We start from the raw sequence: 27792 nt of genomic DNA, 5'->3' as shown, positions 1-27792 counted from the left end.
TTGCTGTATACAGTAGCTCTGCCGTAAGGGACTATATATGGTTTGTGGTGGTGGGAAGCCCCTGTTCTAGGGCCTACAGAGTTACTGTACTTGCAGAATTCCACCTTAAAAGCAATTGGACGTGTCTGTAACTCAGAGAAGTTTTGCTAAGCAATGACACATTGCACTTGGATCTGGAAGCATAACATCTGGAAGCCAAATGTTAGAGGCAATATAAAAGGGCCAGCCCAACAAACCAGTGGGGCATTTCTAAGCCAGAAACATCCTAAGGATGGACCTTGTCCTTCTCTGGGTGTTCCTGCCTCTGGTAACAGTGGCATGGGGCCAGTATGGTGACTACTACTATGGCCCCTATAACTATGGAGATAACGATGAATGGGTCAATGTGTACCGGCAGGGTTTCAACTTCCAGTGCCCGCATGGGCAGGTGATCGTGGCCATCAGGAGTGTCTTCAGCAAGAAGGAAGGCTCCGACAGACTGTGGAACTACGCCTGCATGCCGGCAGCCCAGAGCCTCGGTGAGCCGACAGAGTGCTGGTGGGAAGAGATCAACAGGGCGGGAACCGAATGGTAGGACACCCCGCACCGTCCTGGGAGGGCGCAGCCCTGATACCCCGTCTGGAAGGCGGGTGCTCGTACTGCAGCCGTAGCGATGGCAATGCGCAGTAACGCGATCCTAGCCAGCAGCTTCGCTGCCCTGACCGACTGCCTGAGACCCGTTAATCGCGATGCATGCGTGAGGGCGATCAGCAGCATCCCCTCTGCCTTCTCTGTAGTGCTTTCTTGCTTGAGGGTCTCAGTGTGCTGTGCTGTTCGGTCACTTGCAACCTCAGCTGCCAAGGGGTTTGGTCTCGCAAATGTCACTTTGCAGGTGAGGAAAATGAGGCACGAACCTCCAGAGAGTACAGGACAGAGTTGCTTCTGAAAGGCCACACACTGAATCGGTGACTAAATTGGGGAACAAACTGTCTAGCTCATGACACCGACCTCCTGTTCTTATCACTAGAAAAAAAAAATTCTGTATTGCGCTGGCTTTTCTCTTTGTGTTTTCATTGCTAAGCTTTTTGGCTTAGGCCCAGTCAAAGGCTGTTTTCTAGTCATGCTGGTATTACAAGAACCAAAAATCCACACTAACGAGTGATGATGGTGGCATATATACCCCTGATAATGACAGCATATATATCCATGATAATGATAGCAGAAGATCATGTTAATTCCTTCGTACAGCCACTTTGGGTACACTAAACATTACATTTTCTGTTATTCTTACAGGCAAAAGTGATCCTATTTTGTGGCCACAATAATTTTTGGAAATATGTATGGCATTTGATGCTTAGGCAGTATATAACCAATATTTAATTTTCTACTGATTTCTTCATGAAATGTGAAACATTTTCAGGAAACTCTGAATGTGAAATATTATTTGGACAAAATGAAATGAATGCAAGAATATTTTCAAATATTTTAAATGGGTTTGCTCCAGAAATTGCAATGTGACTTTTGCAAATTTCATATCATATGGGAACAGGTTAACAACGAAATGTTGAGCTTCTGCTTTTTAAATGATTCAAAATTTTTCCCTGAATTATTCATAGTATTTCATTTACCATGTGGTACATTCCTATGGCTGATGCAATTCCTAAGGAAAAAAAGACTGACCCCATACTTCACTTTTAAGAACTGAAAAGAAAGGGGGAGGGCTGCAAAACAGACAGAAAGAAGACATTGTGATAATACTGGGTGACTTCATTTTTCATACATTGGTGCAATTTCCACTTACTGCATAGTAATTTTGAATTAGACCTTTCTGTTGTTCAAAATAAAATGGTTATTCTCTTTCCAAAAATCCCTGACAGCAACTGCTCAAGTTTACTTCTTACAAACAGGGTAGTGTACAAGTCTATACAGAATGTTTTCTTCTGCTAGCTGAACCATGGAGCCATATTCATCATCACACTCCGTGTGCTTAGCATGATTACATCCAAAGCATACCATCTGAATCTTATTTTCTCCATCTCTTAAAAAACTCTTTTCACTTTGTCCTCTTTTTTGCTTATGTTTCCTATTGCCATTCACCCAACCCTATCTTTCTTCCAAACATGTTTCTCGTCCAAGCCCTCTTTAATGTTTTTAACTCTAACTCACCCTCCTAGCTTTTGGAGTTATTCTAGTTATTTCTTCCCTAGATGACCCTTCCAGTCTGACATCCTTACATCTATTTGTCTACTCTGCATAGATCTCTTTATTTCTTCTACTTATTTTGGAGGTGGAGTAAGGGGGGGTGGGGGGGGTGGGGGGGATGGCATGTCAAATACACCAAAGTGATTCGGGAACACACATCTCTTTGCAAAGGTGAATCTATGCTCTTAATTTCTTAGGCTGTTTCTGTACATCTTAGCTAGCTGTGCCAGGTCATGTTCTGCAGTTTTCTGTACCACAGGGCTGAGCTGGTTGCATTTATAGTGCTTCATGGAGGATGGTTTGTAGCATATCAGCACATCCCTCACTGTTCCCAAACGCTGCTGCCCAAGAACCCAGAGGACTCATCCCGGACTGGAGTCAGTGTGGACCAGCCAAAAAAAAACAGAATGGGGTGTCCGAGACCACACCCAAAGCTCACATTGGTGTGAGAGCACAGATGAAATCTGTGGGGCCTTTGATAATCCCACATCTTCTCTCTTGGCAGTCTTTACATTGCTTCTCATAGCTGCCTCTTTTTTCTGCCTTCCATACCCATTTCAGTGCTACTTGGAGCCACCCCAAGCTCTAAAAAGATTCACTCAGTAATCGATTTGGATTACAAATATGAGTCATAACCTGTATCAATTCCTGTTTGGGCACCTCTGTTTCTGCACTGATTTCCTGAATAACGAATGTGTTTGTGAGCAATATATCATCCTCTCATCAGCTGACACAGCACTCTGCTGGGCTATCTAGTCCATTTCCCATCCTGGGAGGGTGAACTGTAATATTTCTTCTTCAGCTGCAGTCACAGCGTATTTTGTCTCACCTTGCACATCACAGCCAGGGATATTCAATGTCTTGTTTCACAATAACCGCAAAATTGCCAAGTTTTTCCCATAATTTAAGCTACGTGCCCTCTGCTGTAATTGAGGCTTTTTATTCCCTGCCCTACCTTCATGGAGTAATGAGAACAAGCACACTGCAATCTTTGCAAAATCTCTTGGTAGGTTGCAGCTATGCTTCACCTTTACCCATGCTTTTGCTTTCAGACGGAACACATCTCTGTTCTTCTAGTTTTCCTCTCCAAGTTTTAAGTTTCCAATGAACAGCTCTCCTCTGAATTCCCTCCAGTTTTTCAGCCATGTCCCAGAAACACCAAAAAAATGTTTCTGGCAGAAACCAAAAAAATGACCTCTGACAAATGATGTTTGTGGCATTTCACAAATCACCATTTCTGACTGCTGTGCAGCTGCAAAACAGAGCCAAATCCAAGCGAGGTTTCTTTAGAAAAGATAACAAACCAAAAAAAGCTTTAGAGAGAAAACTGAGAGGAATACAAAGCCATTAGCGTTATGGGGAAAATGGTTGAAATGAATGTAGGGGGTGTAGGGCTGGGAGAGCTGGAGGTATTGGAGGGCAGGAGGGGATCGCTGACAGAGCTGTTTTAGGTAAATTTACTTCCTACACTAACTTATTATTATATTGGTATTATATGGACTTCTAGGATTAAACCTATAAGACTTTGCATCTTACAGATATGAAAAAAAGGATTCAACAAAAAGAGGGGAATGACACAGATCCACATTAGGCATCTAACCAAATCATCTATGTGCATTTGCACTTCTGAAGAAAGCATGTTCCTCTGTGCTTTGCTGAACCTGTGTTCTTTTGTGTTTTGCTGAGAAACCTCTGAACATGTTATACGACTCATATGGAAAATTTTGGCAAAAGATTTGATTAGATGACTAATTTCTTCTCAGCCTTCTCCGCTCCATAAATCTGTGAATATGTTTAAAGTTAAGTATGCATATGAAGGCTTTGCTAAATCTGTCCCAACAACTTACTCCTGGCCCTACTGTCTCTGCAGAGGCTATCTGCTAAGCCAGATGCTATTCAACACTGGGAGCAGAACCTGTTCCTGAATACTTTGGAAATACTCATGTCTGGAATAGAGAAGTCCTCAGGACATCCCCTCATCCTACACAGTCCTTGGCCTTATACTTATTTATTTGCTGTGACATCTCAAGGATTTGTGCCTTTTCAGACAGAATAAAGCATATGTTTTTAGCTTGACTTGTACTGGAGGAAGTTTGACCTTGGGTATTTCACCACCTAAGAAAATGTAAGATCTAAAGTCTAAGTTGGCGAGACTACTTCAGTGCTCCCCTGGATACTACAAAGCTGTCTCCACAGACCAGTCTTTGAACAAGGTACTTAAGAAAAACAATTTTTCTGGCCTAAAAGTGATTGTATCAAAGGACAGGGATGAAACAAGCAAATAAGCTAAATAAACTAAAGCTTGTAAGTGAAAAGCAACTTTCCGTTCCAGGAGAAAATGTTTTTTTTACACCGCATATGAGATGGAACTGTGCCATATCCCCAGTATACTCCCGGTTATCCGTACAGCACAAAGTAGAAACATTTCTAGCAAAGTGCTATTTCATGCAGGTTTATGGCCTCTTTTCCTTGTTTAGGCTTCTGAGAAAGTGTTTGGATAGGACTTGGAAAAAAACGGATATCTAGATTCTCCAACCCCATTCCCATCTCACTCTTTGCCTTCTCTTTATGCACACAAAGACACACACAGAGATCCTTCAAGCAGGCATGCAACCCTATTTCCCACAAACTGGGTGCAAGGACAGACCATGAGCAAAGGAAGGAAGTGTCTGTAATAGCCTCCTGTTCAGACGCTGGCAGCTCACCCCAGTACATCTGTGAGGAACTGTTTTTGTTCTCCATCTCTGACCAATCCCAAGACTCAAATTTGAGGCTGTATTACCCAAGCCTGATAATCAAGCTGCCTTTTAAAATATCCCCATTTGTGCTGTCTACACAAACAAGTTAATTTCTCCACAATCCTAGGTTTATGCTAAAGGGATAGTGCTCCAGGCTTTTAGCACAGCTGCAGTGAACTGAGTCCAATGGGAGCACTTGCAGAGAAGGGGAGTCTTTCTGGGGGTAGGGAGGTATCGCCAACACCTGTCAGAAAGAAATCAAGAGAGGGATTATGACCATGCCTTCCCTTTGCACAGTGAGGAGAAAGGACAGTCAGCACTTACCTCTGAATGATTATCTGGCTCTTGTGAGGGAAATAAAAACACAGCAGAAGTTCATAGAGAGGTTGCCTTTGGCATGTGGAAGTGGATGACAACATGTCTCCCCACCCCACAACAGATAGTGAAGACTCCTTGTAGAAGTGGCTGCTGGAGACTGGCACGGCCTAATCAAACAGAGTAGTTCCCATAGTCTGACTGTGAGTGTTCCAAGTGTCCTGAGCCTGCCCTCAGCCACTTCTCTCTCCTCACTCATCTGTAACAACAGATGGATCATCAAATTAGCTTTCATCATGCAGCTAACCAAATTACACAGAGGGAGGACAGTCCACAAAAATAACCTGGGACTACGGGACAGGGCCCCCCCTCCAAAACTGTACCAAAACTTTTGGATACTGAAAGTAACAGATTTTGGTGAAACAACATTACAGGAAAACAGCATATCTAACATCTCATTATCAAATGCCTCCCACACTCTGGCCATGGTCCTACCAGCTGCATGAGGTTAGGCCACCTCTCTCCGTGTGCACTCCAGGCAGGACTGCAGACGGAAGCATGTAGCTTTATTTCTGCTGGGTCAGTCTGTCATGTCTGACATCTCTCCATAATATACAGAGCCATTCTGCTCTGACAGGCTCCAGAGAGGCAGCTTTAAAGTAATTAATGATACAAATTTTACAGAAGCCATCTGCTCCACAGCAAAAAATAAAGTGGGATTTTTGGGAGTACACAGAACAACACTCTCAGGTAACCCTGTTATAAGGAAGAAACTGCCCTTAATGCGCCATGACCACATGCCTACTGTGTGTCAGACTGCATGTTTCCAGAGAGCTTTAGGGAGTGCTACCTCATCAGCATGGCAGGGGCTCAATATAGGCTCTAAAAGTATCCGTTACTGCAGCTTGACAGATTTGTTCTTCTTTGGGTCATCATCCTCAGGATATGCATGCTACGCCGGCTAATTTCTAACATCTGAGGGACAGAGGGCCTCAGGGATGGGTTTACAACACAGCATTAGATGGGACACAGCACTCTGGGGCATTGTCTAGCAAAGAACAAAAATAAGACACAGGTGTAAGTATGAAGTATCCCCACAAATGGTGCTTTTGTTCAAAACAATAATACTATTGCAAGCAATATTTGTCTTCATTTTGGCAGGCAACTGTTGAGTCAAGGTGCTATACACTTGGTTTCTGAGACTGTATCAACATTTGCAAATACTGTGGGATGATTTAAGTGGTTAGGTAGGGTGAAACAGTTCGTGCACAGCACCCAAAATCCACACATGTTTTGAGTGGGTTTACTTCAGACCACTTCTCGTCTGGTCCCATGGCTAAATGTGAATCGGAGAACAAGGAAAGCTTTTGAATAAATTTTCCAGTTAAGTTTCACCTGCATGGAATTCAATTTACATGCTCCAAGATCACTTTACAATGGGAACCAAAGAGCAGTAAGCAGGGATGACTGGGACACTTACTTCAGAAGTGCAGTCTTGACCTGAGCTAGACTGGTAATGCAGATGCACCCGTTGGTTGCTTGCCTTGGCCGAACTGTACAACACTAATTACTAACCCGGTCAGAAGAAGTTTTGGCGAAGGAGTGGCTTTTCGCAGCAGTTGCAGCAGGCAGTGGGAAGTCTCAGCCACCATACCCCTACCTGTTACTACACAGAACACCTTCCAGAATAAGGCTCTCAACTTACTCTCCACAAAACACAGCTGACATTTCCAGCAGATGTAAACGAGGGACGGGAAGGGCAACTTCCCGTTCAACAGCACCTGACCCTCACCGCCACCAATCTGCCCACTCCTCCATCTACCAGCCAGCTTACCTCCTCTTCTCCCAGTACCAGCTCCGAAAGGCAACTCTTCATGCAACGCAATTTGAGCCAACAAGAAAAAGAAAACAACCCATCCATTGCCAAATTTAACCCCACGCACTTCCAGCTGGTTTCTCACACTCTTCTGCATTCACCTTCTAAAAGGTATCTTAGCAGTGTCAGGACTTCAAGAATGAAGAGAACCCAGCAACAGTATTTCTGAATTATCTCTATAACAAAAAGTACTACAGAGCGGGTTTGGTGAAAAAGGACATTTTTTAACTTGGCCATAAACCAAAGGGCCTGAATCACTGGTTTTTATTCACCCTATGTGTTTGCAGGATTTACTGTGACAGGAATAGTGAATTCAACACAGAAGGAAGAAATCATCACAAATTAAGTTTTGTTTTCAGATCAGCGCATACAGCATCTGACTAAAAAGGTGTGTGGGGAGGGGATTGTTTGTTTCCTTTGAAGACTTATTTTCTGATTGTAGGGAAGAGGCCAACTGGGAAAAGAAAAACAGAAGAAAAGATTTTACACGAACTCACAAATAAGCATTCCAGCTTCTGAGAGCACTTCCTCATTTCTAGAGGAATATTAGGATTTGACTTGAAAATTAGAAAGACTGGAAGAAAAATAATCTTGTATTATCTCAAAGCTAAAGAAAAGTACTTCAATTTCACCATTATCTTTCTCTCACTGAACCCAATATTGGGCTTGAAAAATGGACTGCAGTACTTTATGTATATGAGACAGAATTAGAGAGGAAGAAATGAACATGAGCTTAAAAGATCATTTCACATTTTCCTTTGAATGTTTTTAAAATAAAATATCAATGCAATTATAAGGCGTGATTTATTTCCACTTATACTCTGCATCTAAGAAACTAATTTTTAAAGAGACTCCAAGTATATGTATATATATTAAAAAAAACAAACAAACAACAAAAAAACAACACACACGTTTAATGAGAACATAGACTCGTGATCAAAAATAATCAAATCTTCCTGAAGTCTGGTGTTCAAATACCTACATATGTAAGCATGGGAGTGTTACATTGACACATTTTTTTTCAATCCTCCATAAAGAGAAAGGTCCACCTAAGACGACTCTCTGAAAACGAATCTTTCTGTCAACATTGGAGTGTATTAAAGTGTCACGAAAATAAAAACAGTTGTAGGGAAAGGAGAGCAGGGCTTTCCAGACTGAATGTGACCAGGTGGGGAGAGAAAAGGGGAATGAAGAACCTCCCACAAAGACAAACATGGGTAGGAATATCAAGTGCTGATCAGTGGAAATGGAAAATTGCATGGCAAAGCCAAGCCTCGGTGAGGAAATGCAAAAGAAATGAGGGAACAAAATAGTCACAGTATTGCACCTATGCACAAGAGCTTGAAAATGTCCCAGGGCACAAGGGAACAGAGGAAATGCCTGTAACTGGAAGCGGGGGAGGAAGAAGAAAATGAAGAGACACAAGTTTGGTTCTACTTTACATGGATTAATGCAGAAAAGTGCTCATTTTGCAACAGGTACATTCATTCCCAATATTTCTGTGCATCAACCTTTCTTCCATCAGGATAACACCAATCATCTGAAACTATCCAACATGTTTACACAGAGTCTTAGCCATATGTTCCCATGGCCCATGTGCCAAAAAACAGAGCAACTTCCTATCAAAGTCCTGCTGAAATCCTCTGAGTGTGAGCCAAACTGCCTTACTTGGTGTGATACCATAGCAACTCAGAGTCCCCATCACTGCTTAATTCTGAAGGTCCTTGAAGGAGTCTACAAAGCACAGCACATATGAGTGACCCCAGCAACGTGGGAGATGCGGGGATACAAACAAATGTAAATAATCTTGTCTGAACAACACAACACCATGGAAAAGACATACAGAAGAGACCTCTCGCTCAAAGGTGGAAGTGTTAGACGATGTGTGTCTCTTTCTGGAAAGGCTCATGAATCACACAATCACAGAATGGCTGAGGTTGGAAGGGACCTCCAGAGATCACCTAGTCCAAGCGGGTTTTGAATATCTCCAAAGGAGACTCCACAACCTCTCTGGGCAGGCCATTCCAGTGCTCTGTCACCTGAAATGTAATGAAGTTCTTCTTCATATAGTGATGAAACCTCCCGTGGTTCATTACCCTTCACACATTACCCCATGTCCTATCACTGGACACCACTAAGAAGAGTTTGGCCCCATCCACTTTACATTGTCCCCTCAGGTATTTATAGAGGTTGATAAGATCCCCTCTCAATCTCCTCTTCTCCAGGCTAAACAGGCCCAGCTTGCTTAGCCTTTTCTCATAGGACAAAAAAAATGAAAATAAACTATGAGGTTACTGAATGAAACTGTGATTATTATTATTTTATTTTTTGGTATTTCTTAATCATAAACTTACTTCTTGGATATATCAATGTATTTGAGTTTAAGGTATCACAAGGAAGGTTTGCTACAGGTGGCTACACTTTTCCTTGATAAAGAGAGAAAGAAAATGGAAGAAACTGAATTCCTGTAATTTTCCCCAACAGGGAAACAATGAGGCTAGGAGGGTGCTTGAGAGAATGAGTGCTCATCATCTGAGTTAATGAGCTGTCTGTTTTCTTGTTCTCCTTGTCTTTAGTCTCAAAGAAGTGAGCTCTTCAAACTCTGATTATTACTTCAATTACTCTGGGTATCAGTGTCCAGATACTTGTAGGGTGAGCAGAAAGAGAAGATTGTATTTGCATGCTTGGAGACCATGCATATTCTCCTTGAAGGCACTGACTTACCTGTATGACAGAATTCCTGAGTACACAGAAAGCATGTACAAACAGATTTTCCACAAAATTTATGTTAGTCTTATAATTTCATAAGACCTAGGTCTCAATTTTCCTGATATGATTGTAATCAAATCATCATTTCATCACAAGCCTATAACGTTTTGCAGTAACTGCCTTCTCCTTGAAAAAAATAATTGAGAAAGAAATAAAATAAAATAAATCAATGAACTTCTCATATAAAAGTTTCTAAGGTATCTTTTTTGTAGAGAAGCAGTTGAAAAAATTGCTCCAGTGAACTCCAAATGCTCAAACTCCAACGTAAAGGTATTAATGGACTACTTTGAAGTCAGTCTCATGATTTGTAAACAGTTGAGAATGGCAACACCACAACAATTTTGTTGTTTCACTGACATATTGGAATGTTTAAACACTTAAAAACAGTTAAAACTGTTTTAAGTGCAATGTAAACACTAAGACATTATTTGTCAATTACTGCTGCTTTCTTATATAAACTGGTAACTAAATATACAGCATGTTCAGCCAATGCTTCACAATACAAAGCAAAACCCCTAGCTTCCGCCCTGAATCAAAAATGCTGTTTTCAAAAGTGCTTGAAACTAGTAAGGAATCTAAGACAACGTCTTCTTTACAAGTTCTCTTCTTTCACTTCTTTTTTAGGTACCAGACCTGCACAAACAATGGGCTGGTGGCTGGTTTCCAGAGCCAGTATTTTCCATCTGTGCTTGACCGCGAATGGCAATTTTACTGCTGCCGCTACAGCCGGAGATGCCCATATTCATGCTGGTAAGTTCAAGAAGCAACAAAACCTATTAGTCTCTTTTCCCCAGCAGTTCCTGTAAGTGTCTTTGGCCACTTGGCCCATCAACATAATTGTTTAAGAAAAAGTTAACTGTGTTTTATGGGACTAAATAAGTTATTTCCAAACTGACCACAGGCTTCTTGAGGATCCATGACTTCAGGGAAGAGAATGAGAGCTTTGAACAATACAATACAGTAGCTAGCCCTAAATGAACAAATCTGGGTATCAACAACAGCCTAGCTATGCTGGAAACTATGACAGGAATTCCCAAAGTGAAACTACATTTCAAATATAGCCCCTATTACCTGATCCAACACATTTACAGGAGCATGAGCATCTCTGTGCTACACTATTCTACCATGATGACTTACAATACTGAACTTCCTTCAAGGTACCTCAGAAAAAAAAATATCCTCTGTCTGACAACCTAGGATTTTTGTATTTTTAGTACATAAATATTGCTCCCCCTCTCACGGCTGTTCAAGGCCCAAAGTAAAAATGAGCTCCTGATCATACTGAAACCTAACAAAAAGGTGGCCTCACCTCAACTCAGTATCACAACTGGTGCTGGCAACCTCACAGAGGCTATAGAAAAATGAGCTACACATCCTGAGCTTCCCTGTGGTCCCGGGCGTGGTTCCTCTAAACTGAGATGGAAGTGCAGAAGCAGACTGTGTAGGGAAAGATCATATTGCTCCTGTCCAGTCTGTGTAACAGAACTCCTGACTTTAGGCTCCAGGGCTATTAATCTAGCTATTCTCACTGATACAAAGAATAACCCCTGAACTTAAAAATAAATAGTAAATAAATAAGAATAATAAGAAAAAAGGCGGAAAAATCTGTGTTTGAATCTCTGCTTCCAGAACCCAGCTTTGAAGTAAACTTCCCATCAAGGTGCATACAAACTGTTTACATGCCCCCTGGTCTTTCTTTGTCTGGCTGGCTACTGGCCAAACACAACAGCAGTGCCTTGCTTTGCAGACTTCAGTCTCTTTGCAGCGAGGAGGAAAATAGATATGTTTTATTTATTTATTTATTATTATGTTTTAAGGATTTTAAATGACAGGAACTCTATAAAAGTCTTTGAACATTCTCTTGCCCCCTTTCCAGCCTACCTTGCCTACGGATGCTTTCTACCTCAGGGTTTATTTACATACCTGCCCAGACTCTTCCCTCTGAGGAAAACTAAAACTAATTTTTAAGCACTTCTTCCAAACTCTCTTACTCCTCCAATGTTGCCTGTATTTCCAGTGAAAGAGCATAAATCCTCTTTGACTTCTTTTATTGTTGTTGACAGTTCTGCTTCCCTCAGATGTTGTCTTGACAACTTGGAACAGCTTTGTCTCTGCCTTGCATATTGGCATTCAGAGTAGTGCAAAGCCCAAATGTAAATGTTTGGGGTTACTGATGTCTTGCTTTTCCATCCCAGCTGTACACAGACTCCTATACTGCCCTTCTGTCCAAAACAGTGGCAACACTCCATTTCTCATGCTTGGAAAAGAATGCCTTATGGAGCTCAGCAGCTAGTGTCTTTCCATGCAGATAAAGGCAACATTTCAAAGGCCGGTGAAGTGTTCCTGCCCCTAAGCATGGTAGAAGCCCCATATGCTCACATCCTTCTGGGAGTGGAGAACTGGACATCACAGTACAAAACCTCTGGAAAGATCTTAACCTGGCTTGCAAAAAGCTTCTGGCATGTGTAGTATGTGATCATGCGTACATTATAAAACCATTTGGCACCGGGTATTACCAGCCTCAATCCCTCCATCTGGAGCTCTGTTTGTTCTCTTCAAGCTACTGGTCTTTCAAGACCTGTTTGGAAAAAGCCCTGAGCAGCCTGGTCTGACCTTGTGGCTGACCCTGCTTTGGGCAGGGTGCTGTACCAGAGACTTCCTGAGGTCTCCTTCTGACAGAGTTATCCTGTGATCCCAAACAGAAGGAAGAGTGGGCTGGCAGGCCCACATCATGCAGCTAAACTCTCCCTCTTCTCCAAAACAGTGGTCTCTTGCTCATTGTCTCTTGAGAACAGCTTCTTTTCTGTTTTATTTCCTCTACTCTATCCAGACTGTATTTGGGGGAGTGCTAGTTTTTATGCTAGAACATGAACAACATGAACTGCAATGTGGTAGCATGAAACCCCATGCCCTGGAACCACTTCTAGTACTACAGATATGACTTGTCTGAACTGCTAAACTTCAATGTACAGCAACTAGACTTCCCATTCACTAAGCCCAGGGGCTCTTACTCAAAACTCCAATTCCAATGGCATTTCCAAGATATTGTCAAAAAACCTTGTTTATACATCACCCTTATGATCTGTATCTTGCACTCAGTTTAAGATTCATTTGCCACAGAGACTGTGTTCTCCAAACAGTCTGCCAAACAGTTCCAGGCTACCATGGGTAATACCTCAAAACGTATATACATATAAAACACAATAAAAATGTGTGTGTGTATAGTATCTTATTACATTTTCTACCCAAGCCTATAATGATATTTATTCTATTCCAGAAACTAGTTGTCAACAAACTGTGGTGAAATGGCTATTAACCTGCTGCTGACTCATATTTCTTGGTTGAAGCAGCTTAATTTCATGCAAAGGCATCTATCAGTATACGGCTATGTGGAAAAATAACACCAGGAAAATATGCGATGACTGTGGTGTCTCATGGATCATGTGTGATGCACAGAAAAATCCACATATTGGATTAAAAGACAATCTACATTGCAGAATTTCTTTGGAGCCTTGAATTTTAACTTGCAATGAATCTCTCATTATGAAACCAGCTATAGAGAGAAAGGCACATCTGAGGAAAACTGAATGTACTGAGGGCCTTGCTTTAAATTAATTCTCACCTTGGGTATTTGATCCCTTCTTCTTCCAGTTGCCTCCTTACATGTCTCTCTGGCAAATATATATAAACAACAAGACAGATGATCTTTATGTATGGTTTCTCTTGGCTCTTCTTCTTCAGGAATATATTTGTCCTTAAACGAGCTGTTCTTCCCTACAATGAAAAAGACAGTTTTCCCCCATGAATATGAGCCACGCAAATGTTTTGTTAGAATTTGACCCAGTTTTTACAGCCAGAACCTTCTTCTCTGTTGTTTAAGTCCTGCTGACACTTATTGGAATACTAACTTATGACACCATCATGCAGACTGAAATCCACACTTAAACACTTTGCTTAATTTAAGCACACGGTTAAAGCCAAACACATACTTAAGGACTTAGATGCTTGGTAGCATCTACACGCTTACTCTGAGGTCCCTGCACTTCACTTCTGTTTCACAGTTTATCTTCTCACCATTAATTCCCAGTTTACCTGCACAGTAAGCCCATACTGCAAATAAATATACTAATCTCTTCCAGTCTCATAGTTCTGCATTTGCTATTTTATTTTTTACAAGTACTTTGTTTCCTTCATTACCATGCCAAGCCTTGTCATGGATTCTGCACATTTTTACCATTCTGAAAATAATTAACATTCCCCACAGGAGGCAGAAAAGCTCCAATTATTTTACCTGGCTGGGGAATGCTACCACAGTAAAATAAACCGTATGCTTATTCAAACCATAAAGGAAACAAATCCATTGCAGATGCAGAGACAGCATTATTAAATGGTCCCATTAGACCTCAGATTTTTCTCTTTGCCAGGAAATTGAAAGCTTGACTCCATACTCTCAAAAGCAAACACATGTCACAGAGCAGCCCCAAGTTTGCACAGACTGTTTACGACTGTTTCCCCTCTCCAAACAACCAGCAGTCCATGTGCCAGAAGGTCTGTCTGGAGCTGTGGCTGCTCTCTGTCACAGTGACATTGTCCAGGCAAACAATTACTTTTTCCAAGAGCTATGGGGATTAAAGAACTTATTTGTTTTCTTGACTCAACCTGCCTCCAAAGCCATATTGAAACTGACGAGATCCTAAGCAGGCTTCTCAGAGATTACCAACAGCAGAGATATAAAACCAGGAAGTGAAGTCAGAATAGATGTGGAGGAAAAATAAACTTCTGGAGAACTCAGTTCCCCTCTGCTCCTTTTTTACTGATTGTATAGTTACCCCAGTAAAACCTTACAGTCCAATCCCCAGGACTACCTTCCAGAAACATCCTAGGAGAAGCACATTTGGCCTTTGCTTAACACAGGAAAGCTGACTAATGTTACGTCAGACACATCTTTCTTGAGGAATGGGCAGAAGATGCCCTGAGCTCTCAGCTGCTGCTTTTATTTGAATTGCACTATTTTCTGTGGGCCTCCAAGAGCTGTGGTCCCGTTGCATTGACCTCATGGCTCTTCAGCCCTGTGAGAGTCTATGGTATTCACTACAACAGTAGAGACGTGCCTAGGTGAATCTATGGTCTCAGAGCACAACAGGAACAGCACTGGAGCCTGAAATTAATCCAGAAACACATGTGGCATGGCTGCATGAGAAAACTGCTAATCTCTAGGGCAGCTCCAGGACATCTCTCCTACCCTGGCAGGCCAACAACCTGGGATCTGTACTGGACTCATTGGCAGGAATTTCTGTAGTCAGTTTACTAAGACCTTCTTTGGCTTTTCAGGACAGCACGCTTTTTAAGAGGGAATGCCTGCTGTCTTCCAGCTGGAGGATGAATTGAAATTGATTAAAGAGGCACATGATTCCCATTTTCATTGAATGTGGCATGCAGGCTCACAGTTCTTGAAACAAAATTCTTTGAGGAAATCCATATTCTTGAAGTACTTATAAAATAGCATCTGAAAGAGTAAGGCCATGCATAGGACACTCCTTGTCCTCAAAGGTCAGGAGCGTTAAAGCTTGTATTTCCCTCCTGAAATGAAACAGCTCCTTCTTTTGGCTGTGGATTTGTTGGAGGAAGAGTTCAGCAATGAGGAGGAAAATGAAGGTTAGAGAACCACCATTCATCTTGCTAGTTGCACAAGAAGAGAAAAGGGTATCACACTCCAAAACAACATACTTACTAGCAGGGAACAAGTATTTTTAACAGTTGGAGCAGGAAACCATGAGCTCTACCACTGGCTCTCTTTGATATTTCAAAAGACTCATTTCCTTTGTTTGCCTCATATCTGAAGGCAAGGTATACCCACAATTGCCATTTACTTCAGTAAGGGGTAATAAGGCCTTGGTGTGACCAGATCTTCTTATCAGTGAAAAATAGATTCATGATAACTATCTTTGAAGTCAATCATTAAAAGAGTGCTAAGGATCACTGCAGAATAGTACAAAGCATTCTTCTCGGTGCTAAATGAATAACCCTGTGTTTTTTATTAATCCGTAATGTAGTCATTCTTCTCCATGGAAAATAAACAACATTACTACTTTCAGACTACAATAATAACAACAGTAATCCTGTTACAGATCCTGACTTTTTCATTCCCTTTCCTGCCCTGAGCAAAATTTATAGGATTATAGTAAAGTATATCAGAAAAACATGGGGATGGGTGGGGGGTGGAAACCAGTCAGAAGAGATGCCATACCACACCAACTCTACACCAGCTAAACACCCTGTTATGAAAAATACCTTTTCTGCCAGGTTTTCCTGCTTTCCCTCATACATGTTGAACCACTTACATTCTTTCTCACAAGCTTTTCCTTCCCAGCCTTTAATGTAGAATTTCCTGCTTTTTGTTCTCAACAATGCCTCTGCTGCTCCAAGCCCCTTGTGTTCAAACATCATACAACTAATACTAACCTGAAATAGATTTGCAAAGCAGGAGCAAAATTCCTTTGTCTTCTGTACTAATTCTTGCAAATGGATGTTACAGACTGAAAAGACAATCACTTGCTAGAAGTCTCACATTATTATTTCCTCCCCTACAATTCATTCCCCAAACTTAACACCATATGTGGTTTTAGGAAACAATTCCACTGAATTCAGCTTGCAAGCTTCTGACTGATCCTCTTGCTCCTCAGGGTTTTTTGACATTACTCAGTGCCTAGATGCTGAGATCAATACAATACAGGTCTTCCCACTGCTGCTCTGCAAGCCTCTACTCTGTTTTCCTTCACGTACCCTCTTGGGCACCAAAAGCACCACCCTGGAGGCCTTAGGTCACTCCAAATGGCAGCAGCAGCTCTGTCTCAGCACCCAGCAGTTCCCAGGCTTCTCCATGCTCCCCTAATCCTTTTTTTTTTTTTTTTTTTACTAAGAGGTCAATGCCAGAAGTGCATCCATGCACATTGCTGTGGGTCTTCACAAATGGGCCATGTCCTTGTTCTTCCAGACTCCTTTGGGTAGGCAAAGCCTCACCAATGGGCAAAAGGTGTCTCTTACTTATTTCATGAGTCTTCTTGGGTACAAACCACACATTGCCACATGTGGCTCACACATACTACCACATCTGTAAATAAATTATCTGTCTGTATGACCCTGGTAGGTAGTTCAAAGATGATATGCAGAATCACATCATTGAGTAAAACACAGTATTTTTAGTCAAAAGACTGATAATAAAGTTACACACTGAGCTACAACAAATGCTGCGGGAAGCACTGTCCTGTGCCAGGCAGACTGCATTGAGAAGACCTTTAATGCTGAGTTAAATGACCATTCTCCCTTCCGTGACAAGAAAACCAAGTACTTAATATCCCTATGCATTAAACTCTACAGTGTGATCTCTCTGGGAGATACATTTTGTGAGACTTATCCCCAGGTTTCCAAAAAACAGGGATAACAGAGAAGGGCTGGATAACACCGCAGAGCCCTGTTTTGCGGATAACAAATTGCATTTCCTTCCAAAGGATACCGCTGTATCCAGATGACCTTGAGATGCACGGGCTTAAGGGAACAGTTCCATAAATGAGTGCAGCAAACATCAAAGAGAACAGAATTAGACAGACAGACCACACAGACCCAAGTGAACTTGAACACTGCTTTCAGAGCACTATTTATAATTTTTCTCTCCAGAACAAATGGAGTCAATAGGCATCTGTCCATATAACAAGAAAAACTTCAGAGCAGATCACGACCCTGCTTGTTTTTTTTTTCCTTTTATTTATTTATTTTTTTTGTAGTTGTATATGTTTGCTTTTTGAACATATCTTAGCAGAGTTGCCGAGAGAGGCGGAAAAGCGATGTGGAGATGTTAGTTGAGAGGGAGGGGGAAATGATAGCAGGCAGAAAGAAAAGAGTGGGAAGCTAAATGAAGGTTCTCCCTACTGCATCCACTCACTTCAGAATAACACTGCCTGCTTCTGCAAAAGGTCTGCAGGACCCTTCACAGTAATTCATGAGCTTGTCATCAGATTTACCTTTCAAGTGAAAGGCTCATGAAGCAAGTTCAGAGAACTGACTCTCAGTTATTCATTTCTGCCTCTGAGTAGAGCTGAAAACAGCTTTTTAACCTTGTGTTTTGCAGAGTCTGGCCTGCCCAGAACATAGTGCTGGTCAAGATTACAGAACATTTTCCTTGCTGAATGCCAAACAGATGTTATGAAACACATTTGGTGGAACATATATAAACACACGTCCTAGTGTCTTCTCAAAATAATAGCGCAAAAAAAGCCCCAAAACCTGGAGCTGATGGGGGAAAGTGAAATGAAATCCTGATCCATATCTGGTCCTTATGTCACATTTTAAAAACCTACTGTGACCCAAGAATCTTCAAGGATGCACTATCAGATGCTCAGGCTACAAATTAAAATTATATAAGGGGGATCTCATAGGGAAGTAGCCACACTATTAAACTTTCTTACTCTTCAAAACAGGGTGTCCACATCCTGCCTGTTGGGAATGGTACCTCACACATGCTAACTCCCAAACTGCATCTTTGAGTTTTCTGCAGAGACTGTGCCAGTTGGTCTGGGCCAAAAGTGTCCCAGCATTGTGGTTTAACCCAGCAGACAGCTAAACACCACACAGCTGTTCACTCACTCCCTGCCCCATCTCAGTGGGCTGGGGGAGAAAACTGAAAAGAGCAATAACTCATGGTCTGAGATAAAGACGGATTTATAAGAAAGAACAACAAAAAAAAAGAAATAAAATGATAAAAAATAACAGAAAAAAAAAGAGCAACAACAAAAAGAATAAACAAAACAAGTGGCACACAGTGCCATTGCTCACCACCAGCCAACACATGTCCAGCCGGTCCCTGAGCAATGGCAGCCCCCCAGCCAATTCCCTCAGTTTCATTGTTCAGCCCAATTTCACATGGTATGGTACATCCCTTTGGTCAGTTCAGGTCAGCTGTCCTCGTTCTGTCCCCTCCCAGCTGTTCATGCACTCCCAGCCTCCTTGCGGGCAGGGCGGTGTGAGAAGCTGGAAAGTCCTTGGCTTAGTGTAAGCACAGCTCTGCAACAACTAAAACATCAGCGTGTTATCAGCATTACTCTCATCCCAAATCCAAAACACAGCATCATACCAGCTGCTAGGGAGAAAATCAACTCTACCCCAGCTGAAACCAGGACACCTAGGGTTTGTTCCTACAATTTGCAAGCCTAGGCAATCAAATTATGGTACTCAGAAACAATCTCCAGTGATGTTTAATTTACTAGTACAGACATAGCCCCATTTTCTCTGGTTCTCTGGCTATGGATCCAGAAATCCTCCACAAGGCACTGAATTCCACAGAAATGAACCGGGTAAAACACAGAACAGGTAACAAAGGTCAGGCTTTGTGAAGTATACTCCAGCTCCCATCAGAGCTCTAGACATGGACTGCAGAGCCCCCAAAGCAGCTCTTTGCTTACTGGGGGCTTTCAGCAAGTAGGCTGTACAGAGGGACCAGCTTATCCTCAGGTTAAGGTCCTTTTATGGGGTCATAAAGGCGTATTAGATACTCAAGTCAGAGGTTGTCTGGGTTAAAAAAAAAAATGTATTCAAACCTGTGCAGTAGACTGTTTGACACTGACAAATACATATTTGGGAACACAAGAGGAGATGTCCTGAAAGCAAAAATGGTACTGTCAGCCTTCAATCGAAATAGTGCCTAAATTAGGTTTGCCATGGTTTGACAGAAACACATTAAGGTGACAATCTTTAGTCTAGGAAAAACTACCACCTAAATGGTGAGAAGCCATGAGAACCAGTTTTGTAATATTTGTAATTATTCTTTCCGTGGGTCTGACCCAGTTCCCTTAAAATCCACAGTGGTCTCATTTCAGACTTTCATGGGAGCTGGACTGAATACTGCAGCTCTGATTTTTCCACTTGCAGAGCCTACTGATGACTCTACCTACTCATCCATCCTCAAAATTGCTGGCATATGCAGTTTCTTCCATTTCTCCTAGTCTGCAGCAGCTGGCTGCACGACCTGTGAAATATTGCTGCTCATTTCTTATCAACAACACAGTGCTGTGAGGGCTCGGCAAATCCCCCAGCCCTCAGTCAGAGCCCTGACAAGGAACGCTGTGACCAGCCCTGATTTTCTGCTTCCCAACGTGCTTGGGCATGGGCGTTCTTGTACCACAGTTCATAAGTTGTTTGATGACTGTTATGGCCAAAGGGCAGGAGGCATGAGAACGAGAGATGTTCAGAGAAGTTGGCTGTTGAGACTTGAGGATGTTGTAAAGCCATGCCTGAGTTTCAGGTTTCATCCATTTTTTCATTTGGTAAGGAATAATGACTGGTTTGGAATGATGTTCTGAGTGATGATTTTCTTTTACTTCGAAAAGCTGAAAATGACCCAGAATTTAGTCAGATCTGCTTTGCAAAGATTTAAACAGCATAAGAAAGGGGTACACAAAGTGATCAAAAATACATTTAAAATATACAGACAGTGGTGGCAATTTCAGAGGATTTTTTTTTGTTATAGCAAGTACATCTAGGTCAAAGCAGTCTAATATATAATCCAGTGTTTCTCAGTTTTCAGGTAAACTTTCAGTTTCTGAGTATTCCAACAGTGAGTGGTTTGGGCCCCAAATACCACCAAAGCATCTGATTTTACAAACTTAAAACCATCCCAAAAATTATATTCCAAGCGAGTAAAATATTTAAGCACGTGCCCACTGAATTAACACTGTGCAAACACACAAGTGTTTGGCTGGGATGTGCTAGGCCCACCTTCAAGTATCATTCAAGTACTGCTGCTGGGCTGAATTAAGTCAGAAAACTGGGTGTGAGGATTTCTGTACAGGCATTTTAGCCCTTTTAGTCCCCACAGAAGTTCAGCCAACCATTTCAACAGGGACAGCGTTTTCCTTACAGGGGACCCGATTCTTCCTGTGCCGTCCTGGAGCGAAGCCGATTCAACTCCACTAGCAACTCCCACATAAAATGGTGTAATGCAGGGAAAGACTGAGCGCCAGGTCTCCATTCCCGACCTCTAACATAATGTTGACATAAAGTACTGGTCAAGGTCCCAGCCCCTCCCTGCATCTGTTCATTAATCTGTAAAATGTCTGTAAAACCAAGTGCGGAATTATTTTGTATTTCCCAGGGAAGCGGCAACCATAATTTGTTTAATAAGTGCAGAAGCCCTTTGAGCTTCTTAGATAAAATCCGCTGAACAAATATTGTCCGGGCCAATATTTTCACATCACAAGCTAGGCAGAAAGTGGAAAGAACAAAGAGGAATGGATTAATTGCTACATTTATTTAATATAATTCATAAATGGATAAATGTTTGTAGTTATTTGACTTGGCAACATTTACAGCACTTTATAGCAGTGAACCAAACAGACTGAAACAAGGCCCAAGCAAATCCCTGCAATAAAGATGTAAGTAGTAGACAAGCTTTAAATTGTTGTTCAGGCTGCTTTTATCCTACAGCTGCAGATGTATACACATGCAATATTCCAACCTGCTCTGAACAATTCTAAACTTATGGAAATTTATTCAAATAGCTACATGAATTAATAGTGCAGAAGAAAAATGCAGCCATAGAGGTAAAACCGCATCTTATGGTGCTATAAAGAAACATGAACTTACAAAGAAACAGGAAAATATCATGATCAGCATCCAATCAACTGGACTTTTAGCTAATATGGTACATTATTTTATCTTCTTTTTCCTTCATCTAAAGGTTAACAACAGAATACCCAGGGCACTATGGAGAAGATATGGACATGATGATGTATACTTACGACTACTACATCCGCGGGGCAACAACAACTTTCTCTGCTGTGGACAGGTTTGCTTTTCATCTATTTCACTAGAAATTAAGGGGGAGAGAGAGAGATCTTCCTTTCCTATTTCCCCCAGACAGTACACAGCACCGCATCATCTGTAGCACTACTTGGTGTCAGGCTTGTACTTCTGAGGACCAAAGTTCACAGTGCATGCGGCGAATTGTCCAGGGCGGTGTATCAAGACACTCTGGGGCCCCCAATGTAAGAAAGACATGCTCCTGTTGGGGCAGGTCCAGAGGAGAGCCACAAGGATGATCAGAGAGCTGGAGCACCTCTCTTGTGAAGACAGGCTGAGGGAGTTGGGGTTGTTCAGCCTGGAGAAGAGAAGGCTCCGGGGAGACCTTATAGCGGCCTTCCAGTGCCTAAAGGAGGCCTGCAAAAAAGCTGGGGAGGGACTCTTTTGTCAGGGAGTGTAGTGATGGGAAAAGGGGGAATGGCTTTAAACTAAAAGAGGAGAGATCTACATTAGACATTAGGAAGAAATGCTTTCCCTGTGAGGGTGGTGAGGCACTGGCACAGGCTGCCCAGAGAAGCTGTGGATGCCCCATCCCTGGAGGTGCTCAAGGCCAGGCTGGATGGGGCTTTGGGCAGCCTGGGCTGGTGGGAGGGGTCCCTGCCCGTGGCAGGGGGGTGGAACTAGGTGGGCTTTGAGGTCCCTTCCAACCTAAACCATTCTGTGATTCTGTGATTTTATGAAAAGAGGACTTTAATGCACAAGCAGATCATCTGCCTTGTCCATTTGAGTAGAGAAATATATAGTAACAGTAGGCTTGGCTAAATCTGAGCTCTGTAAAGCAGAACATCTTCAGGATTGTTTCTCACCTTTGTCTAGCTAGGGCATCTTTTATCTATGCTGGTAAAAACTCATCCTGGAACAACCTGTCCTTTAAGGGGATGAGGGACTCATTTTGGCCTAACTTTCTTCGAAGAGAAAGGAGGAATTTGCCAGCATGCAAAGAGAAGACCACCCGCCTGATCCATTGCAACACAATTCTAACCGATATGAGCCCACACCAGGAACCACTGTCAAAGGAAAGTGCTTGGATCCCTTTCCAGAAAATGAATCCACTAATTTTTCTTGATCGGTCCAGATCATTACTTGTAATTTGCTATTCTTGAGCAAAGCTCGTGATGCTGCAGTCATGCAAATGGATTCATAATCACCCTGCTCAGTTAAAAAGATGCCTTTCCTCCTCTCTACTACGCACATAAAGTGTTAAAATTTAGAACAAATTTAAACTCAACAGTGCTGTCTGCACGGAACCATAGAGATCCTAATAGAGCAGGTTTAAGGAGAGTGTGAGCAGCCACTGAAACCTGACAGTGGAAGAGGGGTCTTTCATCTCGAGCTGACCTCTAATTCATCAACTCTGTGAGCTACTTCTTTGCTGATGTTTTTTATCAGACACCTCAGTCCAGTAGTATATTAAAGCATTTGTTATCCAACACAACACAGACAACGAGGCAAGGTGCACTGCACTGGCCTACCACTGCCAAGTCTGGCTAAAGGAGAAGGGGAGAGAAAGGAGAGAGAAATGGGAGTTCAAATACACCGACATTTCAAGTTGTCTCTAACAACACCCAAAAGAGACAAGACGCTTTTGTCACTGGGATGCTTTCAGCTTGCTGGAGTTCACTAGAGATCCCCTGTGCTCAAGGATTTCCTAAAATAAGACCTTTCCAGAAATGATATCACACTGTCAAGTTGCTGCAGATTCATAACGATAATTTTCTGGCCTATTCATTAGCCTATTTATTAGAAGGCTGGAGCTGTGTCTGCAATTTATTCCTACAAGTGGAAGAGTAACTTTCACAGTTGACATGAAAGTATCTCTTTGTCCGGTTAGATAAGTAAATTATAAGGTTGCAAGGAACACCCCTATTCTGTTTGTTTGTTTGTTTGTTGTTTTGTTTTTTCCTTTTCTCTCTTAAATATTCCCCAATGCTATTCTTAATCCTGGTTCTCCACGGCCCCTGCAGAGAGCCAGAGAGATAATACAGACAGTGCACTCCCCTGTAGCTGGATTCCAGCCATCATCAGATGTGGACCAGGGTAATGTCAGGAGTCACAAAGACACATCTGGAAAACGGAGCAGCTGAGGTAACCGATGCCTCTGAGTAGATTTCTGCCTGTGAGTGCTGAAGCTTAACACAGCCTCCTGTGTGGGCCAGCAGCATCACGGGGATGTCAGGAGGTTGTGGTCCCACAGGACCTGAAAACGGGAAAAGCCACCACCAACTCTGTCCTACCACTGCTGTGATGGCAGAGACGAACCTGCAATAGTAGCGGGTGAAAACTATGAAGAACACATTTTACAAATGCGATCTAGGAAGTTTTTCTGAGCTGATGAATTTTCTGGCCTCCAGCTCCCAGAATGCCTTAAACTGACTTGTTCTGGTTAGCACATGAAGTGAAAAACTGTCTTGCTATACCAGTTTGCAATTCAGATTCATGCAGCAACTCTCTCAAATGACTCTCACAGAAGCGGGCAATGTTTGTCATCCTAAATAGTTTTTTTTTGCAGGTGGCTGAGGCAGAATAGGAGCAAAAGAAGTGACTCCCAGACCCAGCCTGTCAGGATGACACACACATGCAGCTTGTCTGTACAAACACATTGTAGATTTTGAGACTGCTTTTCATCTTCAAGCATGTAAAACTTGTGTTCAGGCTATTTAACTCATGACAGGCAATGTTCTTGAGCTAACAAGAGGCACAAAAAAGCCTTTGAAGATATTTTAGTTTAAGCTCTCCTAATCACTTCAAACAGTTAGTTATTTATAGACTTTTTTTCTAAGAAAAATGACAATACCTGCTTTTTAGAGATAAAAGTCTCTCTGACAATACTTGCCAGTTTAGCAGGCCATAATTTTGACCCATAAAATCCTGTTAATCCATGAATCACTTTTTTTTTGTCTCTCTGAGTATCTCAACGACCAAAGGAACAGTGTTTTTGAAAAGCATACACACAGTCCAAATGAGGACTTCCTAAAATAATTCTAAAAATTCCTAAAAATTATTTTTGCATTTTATTAACCTTTGGTAACAGTTTTATGAAGAAATTACAGTAGAAACCTATCCAGGAAAGGCTTGAAGAAATAAAAATATAAACCACGATATCATTAAGCACAGACTTACTGACAAGTATGAGACAGACCCTATTCCAAATGAGATTCAGCATTAACCTGTGAATTAGTGTAATAAGTTTTCAACTAAAAAACTTTAGCAAATGAAAGCTGGAATGAGAGGCTTTATGCACACACAGAGCTTAAGAGTCAAATTAATCTAACTGGAGGACACAGTCACCCAGGCAATGGAACCACAGAGGAGCAGCCATTAGTACGATGTAGCCTCATGTCTCAGCACATCTCTTGGAGCTGGCCACCAGAAAACCAGGACCCTGCAAGGGTCTTGTAAGGAAAGCTGCTGCTGAGCCACTGTTCAATGGCAGCACTACCCATCGATGCCTCAGGTTTAGGAGATTGCTATTAGCAGAATCCAAACATTCAGAAGCATTTTGGAGTACTACCCATCGCCAGTTCAAATGACTGCTGCCATCTTCAAGGACTGCACTTTAGATCAAAACTCCTCAGCCTTTACCAAACAGCCTAAATGGAACATTTTCACTGTGAATGCTCCGCAGCAGGACAGCATTTGATCCTCTGAACTCGTGACATTTTGTCAAGGGAAATGTAGTGCACAATAAGCTAAGGTGGAAATTTGCAGCTTGTTAGCTATTGAACACTAAATCACTGGCCTCCACTGTTGAATCCTGCTGCTCCAGCCATGCGTCCTACAAACAATTGTTAATAGGTGTTGTATCACTCTCCTGGGAAAGAGTACAGACGTCCAATTACTCACAAACCAGGAAGAGCATGAACTCTCCCTACACCTATAAATGTTTTTTTTGCCTCACATGTGACTTGTGGAGATAAAGGATGAGAAGTGAATTTAATTTCTCTCGATATTGATTCCTTCACATCTTCCATAAAGGTTACTAACTAGCAGACCTATCAATAGGAAAAAAAGTGAATTTTGCCATGTGGATAACTTCTCTCTTAGAAATGGCTTGAAACTCACCCACATATTTTACTTCATACATATTTTGGAATACAGTATCATACAACAATAACTTCAGACAGAACCATCCTTTTCCTCTTGATCACTGATTTTATGTCTATTTAGGATTGATCAACATCAATAGTCATTGTCTTCTGAAGGATGTTCAGAGACCTGATTATCCAGATAGCTGAATTTCTTATCCCATAGGGGAGTGGGAAGGAATTATAACTATCAGGCATATTTAATCTCCTTCCACCCCACAAAAACTTCAGGCACTCAGAGAAAAGTTGGCTAATGGCAGACAGATGTTTTTGTTGCCACAATACCTTGCGCAAAATTTTCTTACTTGTACGGTCTTACCCACTGCAGTTGCCCTCTCCATCTCACTAACATCTTTCTCTTGTCTCTCTTCCCATGCAGGGATCGTCAGTGGAAGTTCATTGTCTGCAGGATGACAGAGTATGACTGCCCATTCCAAAATGTTTAAAAAGATTGAGTATACCCGAATTGGAAAGCTTGGGAATGGACAAGGTGTGACGAGGGTCAGTGATTATATGGCTGAAGGGCAATTAGGCTCACAAAAAATGTACCAAGACTCATCAGCTGTCTGCTGAAGATACAATTCTTCCCTCTGGAGCTATTAAATAAATTGCCAGCCCACATGCTTGCAACAGCAGTTTTGGAGGATTCCTTTGAGCTGCACTGGCAGTTGTATCCCCCAAGTAAAATTGCTTAGGACACACACTTGTTAATGATACAAAAGTCTATGACATATGCACAATTACCTTTTTTTTTTTTTTCTACTTATATATATATAGCCATTCTGAACACATACAACTTTCACATAGCAACTTTATATAAATTGCTTCCCAGCACAGGCACTCCAAATGACGTGGAAACATACTATAAGCTTTCCAGCATGCAGTAGTCTTTCCTGTCTTCTACTTCCAACTTGGAACCAACCCAGCGATATCCACCAGCTTCTCAGTGTTTAGCTAGGAGTGTGCTGAAAACAGCACCAGTAGGTCTTTGACATACGGCATTTGGGGTTACCTGCTACAGCTCTCAGCAGAACTCTGTTGCTGCAGATGTCTGCCTACTCAGGGGAATTCCAGCTATTTACAATACTGGAAGATGTCTGTACCTGATTAAAATGAGAGCAGAAGACCCACCAGTAAAAACAGAAGCCTAACACAGCTTTACTGAGAGCCTCCTTTATATTGCCCTAAAAGTTTTCAGCGACATGGCTACCTGGGAGCTCTGCTGTGGGCAAACCCAGGAGCAGGCCAGGCCACTCTTGCTCTCAGTAAATATACATGCTGCACTTGTCAGGAGTCTGCTTTTCATGTGGACTGGGTTTCCACTGTGGGTTCCTTTACAGCACCCATCTGCCCTCGGTAATATATTCTTGGCTTAGAATAGACAAATAAAGTTAATGGCTTAGATGATCTCGGTTCCTCCAACTTGCGCATCTCATTCCCTGTAAGTGGGATGACCACGTTTTCAGAAGAATCCACAACACTTGTGCAGCTGTAATCCAACAAGAAAGAGTGTTGATCTCCTCCAGAAATATCTGAAGTAGGATTTTTGCTCTTGAACAAGCCAGAATTTAGAGCTCTGTTTCTTAGCTCATGAGGTCAGTGACAAAGTTAGCAGGGGCTTCAGTGGTGCTGGCTCAAGGGCCAGCTACCAATTTAAGACTAAGCTTCATAGGAAAGAGTGTTGTCAGACAGTCAGTTTTCAGGCTCCGAGCATTTTTAACATATTTACTAGCATACCCTCAAGTGTGAGCATTAAGACTACACTTGTCCAATAAATGAATAATAGGTTTGGCATTGCTGTAACCTTGTCCTTTTTTTTTTGATTATAAACCAACTTATTAATTTGCACACAAAGAAACCCTCTGTCATTCCTGGCGACCATGACGGCAATTAGGGAGTTTCTGTGAGAGCCAGATGCTGAGACAAGCAAGTAACAGTAAGCAAGAGAAATTAAGAGGCCTAGGGAAGCTGGAGAAGC

The 27792-nt window shown here is 42.0% G+C and overlaps 1 protein-coding gene and 1 long non-coding RNA gene across 2 annotated transcripts in view; one reads left to right on the top strand and one right to left on the bottom strand.

Annotated features, from left to right (window-relative positions):
- LOC136789688 (uncharacterized) overlaps positions 1-27792 on the bottom strand; it is a 291948-nt gene that overhangs the window by 118265 nt on the left and 145891 nt on the right. The window contains exon 12 of the long non-coding RNA XR_010828602.1: positions 13502-13653. This is a non-coding gene — a long non-coding RNA (uncharacterized lncRNA). The remainder of the gene's footprint in view (positions 1-13501; positions 13654-27792) is intronic.
- On the top strand, positions 219-27608 carry DPT (dermatopontin). The gene is made up of 4 exons (XM_013184626.3): positions 219-570; positions 10504-10629; positions 21608-21715; positions 26194-27608. Exons 1-4 carry the CDS (start codon positions 272-274, stop codon positions 26258-26260), a joined length of 600 nt encoding a protein of 199 aa, XP_013040080.2. The 5' UTR covers positions 219-271; the 3' UTR covers positions 26261-27608.

The sequence above is a fragment of the Anser cygnoides genome, chromosome 1 (genome assembly GCF_040182565.1).
Source record: "Anser cygnoides isolate HZ-2024a breed goose chromosome 1, Taihu_goose_T2T_genome, whole genome shotgun sequence".
NCBI lineage: Eukaryota > Metazoa > Chordata > Aves > Anseriformes > Anatidae > Anser > Anser cygnoides.
The sequence above is the reverse complement of the archived record's forward strand: the minus strand, read 5'-3'. Positions and strand labels throughout refer to the sequence as shown.

What these genes read in the sequence shown, in the direction of transcription:
- DPT (XM_013184626.3), top strand. Translation starts at nt 272, where the DNA reads ATGGACCTTGTCCTTCTCTGGGTGTTCCTGCCTCTGGTAACAGTGGCA. An exon ending in AACAGGGCGGGAACCGAATG is followed by an intron (nt 571 to 10,503) that starts GTAGGACACCCC and finishes CTTCTTTTTTAG; the next exon opens with GTACCAGACCTGCACAAACA. An exon ending in ACTTTCTCTGCTGTGGACAG is followed by an intron (nt 21,716 to 26,193) that starts GTTTGCTTTTCA and finishes CTTCCCATGCAG; the next exon opens with GGATCGTCAGTGGAAGTTCA.